This window comes from Grus americana, chromosome 1 (assembly GCF_028858705.1).
Source record: "Grus americana isolate bGruAme1 chromosome 1, bGruAme1.mat, whole genome shotgun sequence".
NCBI lineage: Eukaryota > Metazoa > Chordata > Aves > Gruiformes > Gruidae > Grus > Grus americana.
The window spans coordinates 6838352-6852930 of record NC_072852.1 but is presented as its reverse complement, the minus strand read 5'-3'; the positions used below and the strand labels follow the sequence as shown (position 1 = coordinate 6852930).

The 14579-nt window shown below is 37.6% G+C and overlaps 1 protein-coding gene across 15 annotated transcripts in view; it reads right to left on the bottom strand.

Annotated features, from left to right (window-relative positions):
- Nucleotides 1-664: 664 nt before the first annotated feature.
- Nucleotides 665-14579, bottom strand: part of CELF2 (CUGBP Elav-like family member 2) — a 577644-nt gene continuing 563729 nt past the window's right edge. For 11 of the 15 annotated variants that reach the window (XM_054819652.1, XM_054819567.1, XM_054819605.1 and 8 more), the window contains one exon: nucleotides 665-9871. In XM_054819652.1, coding sequence (XP_054675627.1) covers nucleotides 9744-9871 — 128 coding nt within the window. In that variant the 3' untranslated portion in view covers nucleotides 665-9743. The remainder of the gene's footprint in view (nucleotides 9872-14579) is intronic. The other 4 variants (XM_054819577.1, XM_054819595.1, XM_054819542.1 and 1 more) reach the window with 1 other exon arrangement.

Here is a 14579-nt window from a genome sequence, read left to right as displayed (position 1 = left end):
GAGAAGGAAATATTAGCATTCATGTAAAACAATTAGGTTATCAACAGGGGCGAATGATTCAGAAAATGACTGCAACTTTCCAGCTCCCTTTAATGGCAAAAAAAAAAAGTCTGCTAATGAGGAAAATGAGAGGGAATTCAAATATGAGCTAATTGTTGCTATTACTTAATATCTGTGTTACGGCAGCAGCCCCTGATGGGCTGGATCCCCACCTGAACTCTGTGCAGATGTGGGATGGACAGGACCATCCTGCTGCCCACCAAAGTCAATCCTCTCCATGGCCTCTCTGCTGGAGCAGAATTTTGGGCTTACAAGTCTAACAAACCTGGCCGTCCCGTGTCGAGCTCCGTAACGTTTGCTAAATATGTACAAATAGAGGAGAATGATACAAGCAGCGGATAGATTTCCACAATTTAATTTTTTTTTTCTTTTTTCAGATAATATAATGGCATATGAAAAGTGAGGCAGTAATGCAGTTCAAAAGAAAAAAAGAAAGCAACCCCCACCACTCTCCTGGATCTTTCCGCCAAAGGCTGACATTATTGAAAGTTGGCTAAATACAAGAAGTATGGGTATTTCCATAAAAATCTGGTTGTTCAAAACCTACAATTTTGTGGCAAATGTACAGCCATCGAAAGAATAAATTTTTCAGTCTACTCAACAGTTTTGGCTATTCGACTCCCATTTAATTCATGGGTTTTGCTGTGAAAATGTTTTCCTAAGAGAAGGCTCGGATACAGGAAACGTACAGTAAGAAGCCGCACATCTTCCGCAAAAAAGGTGCTTTGACCTCCAGTGGTGAATCTGGGATTTTGAGGATATGGGGTTTCATTTTTTATTCTAAACCTGTCTAGAATCAGGAGGAAAAAAAGTCACATACCAAAAAAAAAGTATAGTCTTGTTTGCGGAAGAAATATAGTATTGTCTCATCACATTTTCTGATTCACATATTTTAGCTATTGTGTAGTTTTAGTGCAAAAGCAGGCATGTTTGCTTTTGCAAATACAGAAAAAGAAATTTCTGCATTTTAATGTCTTTTGCTGTGAGTCGCTGAATGGTAAAGACTTTTTCTCCTCGCACACTTCAGTAAACCTAATTTTCAAGGTCTCGTTATTAATGAAACATCAAGCTAATTACTTAACATTTGCCTGGGCATGGTTAAAGACCGTGTACCCAGTAAGATTTCATATAACAAAAAGCGCCCAACCCTAGAAACATGTTTGGTTTGGTTTTTTTTTTCCATTTAATGCTCATAAAATTTTACAGACAACAGAATCCTTTCTTAAGCTTTATTTAAGAAATTGAATACTATTATAGTTCAATATATATAAGACACATCCAGTATTGTGTTCCTGATAGCAAGTGCATAGATTTTGTTAAGATATCATTTTTATATGTTAAATTTTTTTTTTTTATTTGTTACTCAGTAGCATGTTTCATGATCACACGAAGGGATATTCCCAGTGATTTTGCTAAGAGCATGAGAGAAAAAACAGAACACAGCAAAGTAGTGAAACTACAACAGAGATGAGGAACAAAAACAATCAGGCAAACTATCAGTACAGTCGATTCCTGATAAGTGAATAATCTGATTGCTTGGTCACAATGCTTTATTCACTTATCAGGAATGATTCACACTACATTTTGTTAAACTGTTTTCCTTAGCCTAATACCTAAGAGTCACACTGGGCAAAGGCACACACACTCTGGCAGGCTATTCTTTAATCAGCAAGTCTTGTGACAGTTTGGTAATTTCCCATGGCGATACACGTATAGCTAACAAAGAGACATTTTGCTAACACTGCAAGGTGCCTTACATAATTGAAATTAAAAGCATGCATTTAAGCAGGACAAACTGTTTGGCTGCATTGCTTTAAGGAACTCATTTTTCCCCATTGTTGAAATAAAAAAAAGAAAAACGAAAAACCTGTATCTTTCAGCCCTGAGTATTTAAAGGAAACCCAACTGCAGTACAAGTCTTTTTTTTTTTTTTCCAGTTGTATTTTTGGAAGAAAAGACCCTTCACAAAGCTCTAGTTTCTTTTCTAAGACCAAGTTTTGAAGGTAAAAAAAAAAAAAAAGAAAAAAAAGGAAAACATTCACAGCAACCTAAAAACCCAGAGACCAATTCTGATTTATCATTCATGCAAGTCAAGACTTACTCGACTGAATCCACTGGTGTCAATGTTCATAGAATCATAGAATAGAATCAGTAAGGTTGGAAAAGACCTCTAAGATCATCAAATCCAACCGTCAACCCAACAGCACCATCCAAAATCAGGATCATAAACTCTAGAGTTGTAAAAGACCCAGGACATAGTCTGACCATCGGTTTCTGCTCTCCTGCCTGGGCTGTCCACTACAGGTGGTTTTAGCTTCAACTCCGAGTTGCTTGGACCCCTGACCTCTGACAACAGAGCCTGCAGGATGACACGTGAGCTTGTTTGGGACTCCAGACTCATCACTTTTATTTGCCTTTCATCGAAACAGGAAAGTGAAAAAAAGCAAAAAAAAAAAAAGTTTTTTTTAAAAAAAAATATATCGAGCAATAACAACCAGGCCAACTCATGAGCCACCAGAAAATTTCAAAACTCTTCCAAACGCAAGAGTCAATGTCGCTGCTGACATCACACGGAAACGCCCAGTGCGCCATGACCTCGTAAGACATTACTTGGGGGGGGGTGTGCGTGTGTTTGTGTGTGTGAGCCAAAGCCAGAGTGCCAGAAAGACCAGGGGAGAGGAGACAAGAGGGAGGAGTGTTGTTTGGGTCTCATAAGAGCACTTTTAAGTGGTCTTTGATTCCTGAGCATCACAGAAAGTGGGACAAAGGAAAAGGACGGGGGGCGTATGGCTTGAATTCCAGAGAGCACTCGCCAGTGCTGCTCTCTCCTCCTTGGGTTTGGTTTGGTTGGTTTTGGTTTTGGTTTTTTTTTTTCCCCCTCCCTCTCCAAATTGTAAGGTTTGTATCTAGGCTCAGTCAGAGGAGAGAAAAGAGACTTTTTGTAAACCAGAACGACATAGCTTTTTCTTTTGCGGCTTTTATTTCATCGTGGTAGACACCGGTTGGGGGAGAGCAGAGAGATTCTTGTGAGGAGGAAAAAAATATAGGAAATGAAAGAATAAAAAAAAGCTAAAAGCCAACTGTAAAAAATAATAAGAAAAAAAGTGCTATGGTATTTCTTTTGTCCCTTTTGGATTTGTGTAATACTATTAGCCAATGCCGAGAATGATCTGCTATGTAAGCCCACAGCAAAAATATAACCCATTCGAACAACAGGGGATCTTTTTTCCCATCATTTATTTCCCCCCCTCCTTTTTTTTTTTTTTTTTAAATTCCACTGGCTTTAATAGAAAGTCTTCCTGTGCTCACTTGGATTTTATTTTATTTTTAAAATTATTATATGTATAACTGCATGTAACAAGCTCGATCACCTGGTAGGCTTTCGCAGGCTCTCACAGCCCTAGTTAAGATGTGATTGGTTTCTAAGGAGAGTTTGACTAACACCATATGCCATCAGATTACTGTGCAGTTTGGAAGAAATCCCAAGGCTATATCCTCCTTTTGCTGAATGTTTCATATGCTTCTGCGAAGTAGCGGCAGAGTATTATTATTATTATTTTTTTTTAACGCCTAGGAAGAATTGATCTCCATAGTCCGCATTTGCCAGACTGACTGAAATGTCACAGCAAAAAAAAAAAAATTAAAAAAAAAAAATCTTTTGAGGTGGCTTCTGTGTGTTTGTGTGCAGAAGCTTTTGCCGTTAGAAGGCTAACAAAAGCTACCTTCAATATGACTTTGCAGGAAACTCATTTAAAATGCTTCCTGCTCAGATAGATTATCCAAGTGATAAGGCATGACTAGGGGGAGGAAGAGAGAAAAAAAAATTAAAATCAAAGAAACCATAACATGTCTAAAATGTACAAATCCTCTTTTGCCCCCCAATCAGATATTCACTTAGGTGGAATCGACTGTATCTTTTGTACACAACCAACAAATAGAGAAAAAAAAAAAAAACAACAGGCACGTGAAACAGTGAGGTGTGTAGATGTATTACCAACACAGAATGACCACCAACAATACAACACACAAAGTAGAGAGACAAGTATTAGGAAAATGGTTTAATATTGGAGACAGAAGCAAAAAACTGCATCACACAATAACATACGTTACAAAAATAAGTCTGACTGTTTCAACTACACGGTTATGTTCACAATGAGGACAGAAGAATCAGAAAAAACTCTGATCTAAACAGCAAAAAAGCAAACCCCTAACGTTTTAACTAATACATTTATCCACGCAAAGTGACCGAGTACTCCTAATTCTAATTACCTTATTGTGTAACTGCACGATACAGAATAAAAAGTGAAACTTACCGCTTTTGTTAAGACAAAATTCTAAACACTAGATATAAGCAAAGGGAAAAAAAGAAATCAAGCCAAAGTTTTGAATTCTCGAAACAAAACCAACTCTCTTTCTACCATCCAGAAATCAAACTTGAAAATCAGTCATGATCGAGGGGGCCCACGAGAGTAAGCCACAAAAATTTCCATTTGTTTTTTAATCTCCAGTATAAAAAGTTCCACTGGTACAAAATGCATAAGTACAATCAAGTTGTAGAAATAGGAAAGCCTGCTTTTTTTTCTTTTTTTTTTTGTTCTTTTTTTTTTGGCTCAAATTCCATCAAACAACAAAATCCAAATGCATCAATAAAACAGAAACAATACTCAAATGGTCTTACAGTTTCCACTAGATTGCATTAACTTTGGCTTTTCTCAGACAATACTTAAAAACTAGTTTGTAATTCTAAACAAAATGATAGTATTATTAATCTACAAACAACAATTCTCACAGCACAAAAAAAACACAAATACATAGGTTTTTTTTTTTGTTGGTTTTTTTTTTTTTTGTATGACATTATCCAAAAAGGTAATGAAACTACAGGATATTTTTTTCCTTTTGTTAATTAGCACTTAAGATAATAAAAACAGAAACAGTAAAATGATTCCAGAGTAGCACAAGCCAAGGAACTGTAACCCCTATGGTGAAAGAAAGATGAACTTGTTACTCCTTTGAGGACTGCCATTTCATCGCAATTAGCTAATTTGTTTGAAAAAACAACTAGTCTAGTCTTTTGATTAGAATTTTGGAAAGCAATTTCCCTTGTTTTTCTTCCTCTCTTATTAGGCCCTTGCACCCTTGCAGCTTTTTCCTTTCAATATTTTGAAAGAGAACTGGTAGATAATTTGTCTCCAAGGAGGTGTATGTTTGGGTTTTTGCTTTTGCACTTGATTTCTCTTTTGTTTTTGTAAAATTTTATTTCAAGGTGGACACTTTTCTCAGCAATGACCCGTCTGAGTTGCCTGGAAGCACAGAAACATTCCTCCTCTCCCACTGCTAAGCCAATGTCCCGTGTAGCGTAATTCGGGGCAGCCCGATGCCGAGTTACACTGCCTGAGGACCAAAGGCATCACCGCTCTAACCGGACTGGTAAACCCGCAGGACACACTAGGGCATCTAAAAAAGCTTTGGAAATTTATACGGTGGGTACAATGAGAAAAATTAGTGAAACAGTCTAAACAATCCAAATGATGATCTCATATTATATATATATACGTACATATATATAATATAACGTGCGTGAGATGATACTTTGAATACGCAAAATTGCTGCAAGTAGTACAAAATAGCCCTCAAAGGGTGTAGGAAGGCCCCAGCAGTAGTAAAAACATGTGAGAAAAGTATAGATCATTTATTTATAAGTGCATGTGCTATACGAAGGAAACTTTTTTGCATCACTAGAGGCTAGTCCTTTCCATCCCAGGGCTCTACATAAAGAAGCGTTTAAGTTGGGGATGAGAGACAAGAGTGCACCAGCTGATGTTGTTCGTATAGGGCTTCATTTTTAATTTTAGGCGGCTTCGAATATAATCGGATAGAAATAGGAAGTGGAAGAAGGTATGGCACTTTATCATCAGTAGCAGGTACTGCTGCTCACACACATCGGATTGGCAATGAATTGTCTATACCGGTAGCAAAAAAACCAAATTTGGTTGTTGGTCACTACTTGTGCGGTAGAAATGCAATCTAATCAGACTTACAAGGCAGTGAAAAGGGCTACCAGCATCTCTTTTCTGGTTCCTTACACAGAGCTTCCTCCAGCAAACACCCACATCGGTCACAAATATATTCCCATGGACTACTTGAACGAGTAAAGTTACTCCTCTCTATACGAGTGTCTGCAGGAGTAAGCCAATATATTGCCGTTACAAATAATGGCAGATAACACCAAACATTACAGTGTATGTAAACTTTATCCATAAAAAGTAGTTTAACTGCAGTGCACACTGAATTTTCACCCAGGAAGATCTAGTGCATCTGATTTAAGCAAAAGTTCATTTATTTAAATTACAAAAATATTTTTTTTTTTCTCCTCAAGGTTTTCAAATGGTGGATTTACCACTCCTGGCTGGGAGTGGCTCACACAATAGATAATTAAAGAATTGTTTTCTTTTTCTTTTATTTTATTAATACTGAATAGCATATTCCAGCAGCATATTAAAAGCTCTTTAAGAAAAGACAAAATCCCCAAAATCTAAAAAGGAAAACCACAAGTTAATTACGGTTTTAAATAATTTTAGTTATAGATACAGAAGAAATTTAGACAGCAGTAAAATATTTTTGTCCTTCAGATCTGCCCTGTGCATTGTTCTGATTTCAACCATGTATTAAATAAACCACAAAAAACTAAGTATATATATATTTATAGATATAGATATATATATAAAAATAAACAGCAAAATGGTGAATGTATAAAAGGTATTAACACTCAAGACAGCTCTGGGTGGAAAGGGTTAAAAGTTCAAAACTTTCTCACCTTAGAGGTTTCCATACAATATGAAGAAAATACATAGTGAGGTTTGCTTTCACAGCATTGATGTGTGCAGAGTGGTTAAAAAAGTGAAACATGGGCACTTATACAATGTTTTACAAAAAACATCAAAGAGAAATAACAAACAATAACAATTTCAGGCAACAAGACCACAGGATAGCAAGTTAACAAACTTTTTAACCTCTTTTTTCTTTAAATATTAGGGATTTATACAAAACACATAATAAAATACCCATGTTATCAAATTACTTCACACAAGAAACACACTGAAGCTCTAGGAAGAAAGTACCTTTGGAATTTGGCACTATAGTTTCACTGATTTTTTTTTTTTTCTTTAAAAGAAAAACCGATCACATTTTGCTGAACACAAACACATCTAAATTGTTCACAATAAAAAAATGACATCAATGCGTCACAAGCCAACACAAACTTATTCTGGAATATTTTTTCATTTTTCACATGAAATTCATTTTTTTAAGCAAACAACTTTTTTTTTTTTTTTTGACTCTTGTTTTTGTTCTCGTTGTTCAAGTAAACCAATTTTAAACTTGTCTTTTATAAACATAGAACACTTAAGACCATAAGACTCATGATGAAACCACAACTTAATTCACAGAAGCACCAACGTAACACATTTTACAGTAACCTTTCTTCTGTACATTGAAACAGTATAAAATATAGGTAATTTCATGTGCATTAAACCATGGATTGTCTAACTGTGAGTCAGTTCAGCAAAAGGTGACACAAGTAGGTAGCATTTGCCCTAAAACAGGGTAAATATTTTCTTATACTAATCTACAAAAAGTGGTTCTATATATATACTTTAATGAGAAAGTGAGCCACCTAAAATGGCCTTATCAAAAAACTTTACACTGCCTGAAAAATGTAAAAACTATTACAGACCTCTAGAGACTTAAAATCAGACAGTTTTATTTCTCAAACTGTTTTGGAAGTAGTCTGTTAGAAACCAACATTCTGTGCCTCTGGACACATATTGCTATTGTCACCAGTGACCAGGCAGAATGCCAATCCCTGTATAATACTTTCAAGTCTGTTTTTTTTTTTATTTTTTTTTTACGAAATGAAAAAAAAAAAACCAAAACCCAACAAAACCAAAACTAAAACCAAAACCAAAAGAAAAAACCCAAACGAGAAAACCCAAGGAAAAAATAAAACTAAAAAAAAAAAAAAGGAAAGAAAGAAAAAACATTTTGCCACAGGTTGTTTTTAAATCCTATCATTAATTTATCTAATAATAAATTTCAGTCTTGCATGAATGCAGCAATGTTTTTTCACATTGACTTCCCAGAATTCATAGCTAGATGAGGTCACATGCAAATTTCAAAGGTCAAACTAGATCAAAGGTCAGTAGGAGAACCAAATATGATGTGAGGTCAGAAAGACATCAGAAACAATGACGGGACGATGAAACTTTTTTTTTTTTTTTTTTTTTGAGACGCCACAGGGACATGCTAGGCAAACGATGGGCTAACGGGCATGGAGATGTCTAGGGAAAAAACAAGGAAGAGGAAAAAAAGTTACACAGAATCTATGCAGCACAAACAAAATCACTTTCATGGGTGCAGGAGAAAACTAATGCAAATCTTTTATCAGTAGAGTCTATGAGCCGTTCACATAATTTGCATTAACTTACAATACTTGTCAACAAGAGCACAATGGAGAACCCCAAAAGAATCCATCTGAAAGGAGTCAGAGAGAATGGATTCCTCTTTGGGGAGAAAAGAGAGGAAAGAACCAGTTTCTACAAACGTAACAGAAAGGTACGGGGAGAGGGAAATAAAAGATCAGACAACCGAACTTTAAACTAGGTAATGGAAACTACGAACAAAATAACCAGACAAATACAAACAAGAGGATAAAAGCATGAACTGTAAAGGGTGTAGGGTTCAACAGTGAAAAAGCGCCCATTCTTGGCACAATTACTCTAGAGACTACTTCAAAGGATCTAGCTAGCATAGAGAGCTGCTCTTTAGGTATCCAATAAGTTAACAATAGGCAATAAATAACTTCCATTATTTCTGAGGCAGTAAAAATTTTGTATAAAAATAGAAATGCTTTTTACAAATAAAATTTACAGGCCTGTGGCTTTCTTTTTTTATTATTATTAAATTTATCTCTCAAGAAACATCAAGTATTGTCACTCATTTTATTTTATTTTTTTTATTTTAAACCCTGTAGCTTTAGAAACAGATCTCTAAATCTTTTTTACATTAATCCTTTCCAAAAAAACAAGAACTTAAAAAAAAGTGAAATATAAAGACGACCAGTGTAAAATCAGACTAATATATAACAATACATTGATTTGAACCGAAAAAAAAAAATCAAATCTTCTCAAAAAACAAGTTGATGTAGCGGAAAGACTTGTTTCAATTTTCGTTGCAAAATAAGTGCTTCAACTGGCATGAGGCCATTTTGTTTAACCTATAAACTGCTGGTGCCACCCTGGTAAAATACGATCCATCCATAGAAAACAACTTTTATTGTGTGCTAATGGCACCAGGGTTCACAGAGTTAAATTGCACATTTTTTTTGTGTGTGTGTGTGTGTGTGTGTTGCTTTGAATTTCAAGACGTTTATTTTTGTTTTAAAAAGGAGATAAATTATGCTGCAAAACAAAATACAGTAACACAACTCAGTAATTACTTGGCAAGGAAATGGGAGCCAAGTGTAATAAGGACAAGTGGGGAAATGGAAGTGGTAACTGTAAAAATAACTGTCTCTTGGTGAAGGTTGGCTATATGTTCTTTCTTAACCCCCCTGCAGAGGACAGGTTTGCTCATGGGACTTACCCTAAGAAAGCTAAAATAAGTGCAGTAAGCATCTGGGGTTAAGATCAGTAAGGTTTGCTGTCATTTTTGGAGCGTTTCAGCTGAACCTTCAAGCGTTTCATGCCAATCTGAAAGCCGTTCATAGCCTGGATAGCAGCTTGTGCAGAGACTGGATTGTCATAGCTAACAAAACCTACGAGACACAGAACGGAGGCGGGAGAGAAAGCGAACTATAGGTTAGAACAAATGTCAGAATGCTTTTTGTTAGGATTTTATTTTTACTATTTATTTGACACATTTACCTCTCACTTTCAATTAGTTCTTTGATCACACTTCATATCCCATCTCCTCTCCCATTTCTTTTGCCTCCCCCTTTACCTTCGTAACACTTCTTTACTAGCTGGGATGCACTTGGCCAGTTTTGGTGCAATGCAGTTTCCAATCTGTTATTTACCTACCTAACTTAGAGACCAAAGTTATTTATCACTGTGACACTTTTCACTGTAATATCTACGTACCTCCCAGTCTGTGAGGAAGTACTATTAGGCAGCCTGCAGATGTGAAGCTGAAACAGAAAGCCTGGTTACGGAAACAAAACCCAAACTTAGATGCCGGTATGCATTTGCACACCTGAAGTTCATGTGCACTGGTCCTGCATGCTACGAAACATCTCCGTGGGCTTAGCCTAGGACAGTTGCAATATTCTTATTTTTACAGCTCCTTCCAGTTCAAGATCTCCAGGTGCATTAAATGTTAATTAATTCAGCCTCTTGGTCCCCAAAGGGGCATGCAAGCATCGAAATTAAGCAGCATCGTAAAGACAACGGCAGGGCTTGACGAGAACTCCAGCTCTTCTGCTCCTCGGCTGCGAGCACTAACTAGGGGGATAATGCTTGCTCGGGTAATTCAGAATGGCTGGCCTGGCTCAGCTTTCTTGTCCCTGGGAGAGTAAAAATGCTCTGTTCATAATGGACTCAAATCTCCCTGATTCTGGAAGCTCAAAATTCATTTTCATATCTGGGCCTCCCACTTGTAATTGCAAAGCTCGCCTAACTGCTGCTCTGCCTCAGCTCCGGCTAATTACTACCGCACTCAGCCTGCTATTATGCATCTGCTTTGAAATGCTCCCTCCTCTTTCCACTTGAATTTGCCTTAACACATATCCCTTCACTCTCTTAAAGCACGGATCCCACACACTTTGTTTTCAGCCCTAACACACAGGCTTCTCGGTGCCTCTCTTCTACCAGCTTTCTTCATTTGTGCTTAGTGCCTGCGTACTTTTCTGATTCATAATCTCTTTTTACCGTCATTTTAACCTGTTCTTTTATGGCTCTCGCTTACCTTGCACTGCTGCCCTCTTCCATCTTCAGTGTCAGAATGATACACTTTCCCCATTGTAAAGAAAAAAACCCCCTCTTATCAAGTCATCTTGGTCCTTGTCCAGGTGCCCTCCTTCATAGACCTTCCCTGTGGTTTCACCTTAAATCAACCTCACCAAACTATTTAACTTAAGACTCTTCTCTGACAATTCAAGCTAACTTCTGCTCCTTCCACTCAAAAACACCTCTCACTTAAATCTCCACAGACCTTCTCCTGGCCAAAGCCAATATGCTCTATTCACATTGTTCTGTGGTTGATTATTTGTTACCTCCTTAGGGGATAATGAATGTTCCTCCACACTTTCCTTGGCTTTAGTAACTCTTGCCACTTCCTCACTTTCTCCACTTGATCATTTCCTCTTAATATTACTGCCATATCCTGAGGAGTTTCATCACTCTCTTCCTTTCTTCCTTTCCTCTATTTTCTTCTAGGAGATCTTATCTGTTCATAGGATTCCAATCACTGTCTTAGCACTGCGCTCCTGTGTCTACTTCCATCAGCTCGCAGATGACCTCTAGGATTTCCTCAGGGACAGAAAAGAGATCTACCGTGAGTTGGAAGGCAGCTGTAGCACCTTCCAGGCAGGTATCCCACAACCATGACGTAGCTACTCCTACCTACCTTGAGAATTCAGCATTTTCCTCTACAGCTTTCCTGACCTTCACCTTGTTCTCTTAAGAGCATTCAGAACATTCTTCTGTGAGATTCTCATCACCTTAGCTCCTTTTCTTCTTAGCTAGTTTTAGCCACCTGAAAGTTAAGCAACTGATCTAAACTAGTCACTTTGATGGCATCTATGAATGGTGAACGAAGAGACGCAAGCACACCCAGAGGTGGCTTTTCCACCCACCATTCAGTTCACCAATTCAGACGCCTCCACTGACAACAGAGGAACAATCAGCTCAGGCTGTGCTTACCTTCCAGGGGGATGAGACAAGTCACCTCATTCTGTGTCTCTTTATTAGCTTCCTTGACTCAGCCACAAATTCAAACATACATCCTCTGCGCTGCATCGGTGGAATCAGCCTCTATCATTCAGTTTTTACTCTGATTCACAATTTGTCTCTTTACACAGAATGCTGTATCTACATTAGCCTGTTATACTTTCATCTTCTCCCTTATCCAAAACCTTTATTTATAACACTTACAAAGGAATCTGACATTCTCCCCCTTTATTTATCTTTTTCTGATTGCACCCATTCATCATTTTTTGTCTCAATTTTAAACCACAGGTTACATGAGGATGGGATGATGTTTCTTATCAATTTTCAAAGACCCTGTCATGACGATTCTGATTTTTTTTTAAATCCCTAGGTATCTCTGTAACCAGGATAAATATTTTTAATCATTCAAGTAGCAATTTTGCTATGAGGCAGACTGTATTTATGCTCTGATGTAATTTGGTTCCCCCTCCCCTGCCTCACTTTTATGTCTCTCATTTTTGCTATTCTAAGGTTTATGAAAGGCAAGAGATAAGCCTGAACAGTGAAACCCTTTGTCTGCTGAATCAACTACAGCTCATGAGAACTCATGGAAGAGCACTTCCAGGCATAAACAGACTGACCTGTCATCCTCATCACCATTTTATCGTTTGTGCATTCATTTGAAGTGGACAAGAAAGGAAATAATGCCAAAGTCCATTTTCTGCACAGAGAAGTAATTTTTCATTTTGAGAAGCAGTGTTACATCAAAATTCATCACTCTATATATCACTACCCTACGACTCACTCAGAATGCATCTTCCTTCCCAATTCTGCCAGTGGCCTCAGACAATCTTTCCACCTTTCTAGTGTTCAACCTGTCCTCATCTGTAATTTGACTTCTTCCTCCTTTGGGCAGGAGATTGGAAACTCCAGAGTAGAAAGCACCAAGGATGTGCAAAACATTACTATTATTATTATTATCATCATCATCATCATCATCATCATCATCATCATTATTTTACTACTACTACTACTACTACTAGTACTACTACTACTACTACTGCTACTAGAGGAAAAAAGACCAAACCAAAAATCCCAAACCCAAACTGTACCAAGAGCAATGACCGTTAACTGAACAGGACATAAATGGGTTCTTCAGATGTGCTATTGTCCTAATTCTTGGGTGCGAGGACAGAGAAAAAATAAAGCTTTTTAAAACACAAATATGGGGCTGAAACAACAAATAGACGACTCTTGCTAATAAAGCTGAGGAGGTACATACAGAGTATGCTAGCATGTTAAACTAGCAGGATTAATTCTGGCTTTGCCTGTGATGAGCAGCATCACCAAGTAGTCACCTACTGAATCAGAAAATCTCAACTTCCTCTGCCACTGCAGTACTTTTGTTTTTAAAGCAGAACTCTCTCACTGGTGGCAGAATATCTAAGGAGGAAGAATGAGAAATTGAAATGTTACTGAAAGCTGACTAATGCCAAAAAGACAGAGGACTCTTCCATCCGTTACGCGTTGACCCCTCCGTTTTCCCTCAAATAAGATAACCTAGGTGCATCACTGTGAGTTAGGTAATTGCGTCCCATAAATCCAGACACCTGTGTAACTAGGTAATCAGGGAGTAAAAGGAAACCCACAAAAAGCAAGTGTGGGAAGCGAGCTGATGAATTGAGCTGCCTGCCCAAACTAATCTACATTCTTTCAGCAGTCACCACAATTGCTGCATTTCGATTAATGTAGCTTGATTTGACATTTCATCAACATTCCTGGAGACCTCAACAACGATTTTGTCACCCCGACATACTAACTGAACTGGCTCCAGATCAATAGGGAGTCCATTTCAATTCCACTTTTCACATTTGCTACAGCCTCAGGGGCTGTTTTAACCCATTGCAGAAACATGCTGGACTATATTAGTCTAGAAATGAAGAATTTTTTGTAAAGCTTAAAGAGGTGAATGCTTCAAAAATGAACTGAAAGACTATGGAAAAACGCAGAAAGAATGTCACCCTTTCTCTGAACCAAATTAACTTTCCCTGTGTAGTAAGGGCTCGTCTTCAGGTGAAAAACACTCAGCTTGTGTCAAGGCTTGAATTCCAGGCAGCAGGTATTTCTGACTAACTTGACGAATTCTCCTCGTGTTTGAGTACTGTCTGTTTACACAAATTCAAACCCTTTCAAGATGGGTTAAAGCCCAATAGCTGTTCCTGAATGGCGCTTGTGGAGATGAGTCCTTGGACAGACATATTTTACCAAAACCTAGATTTTAAAAAAAATAATGATACGTAAGCTGAGAAGCATGTACTACGGTTAATGGGGACGCTTCAAAATTAAGGGATGGTGCTGGTACAAAGGAGTTTTGGAAACTAGGGGGTTCTCTGGACTGGTTACTCTTTTGTCACACATACAGCTGCGTTCCTTTACTCTGGGAAAGAGTTGTCACTCTTTCAGCTCCAATATTTTAGGCCAAACTTTATAAAACTTGTCTTTAAGAGATTCTGTCCTCCTTCTAGATGCTCCTTATGTCTTGCACAAGACCACAGGTATCAGACCAATGCTCTAACAGATTGCCACTCTCTTACGTTC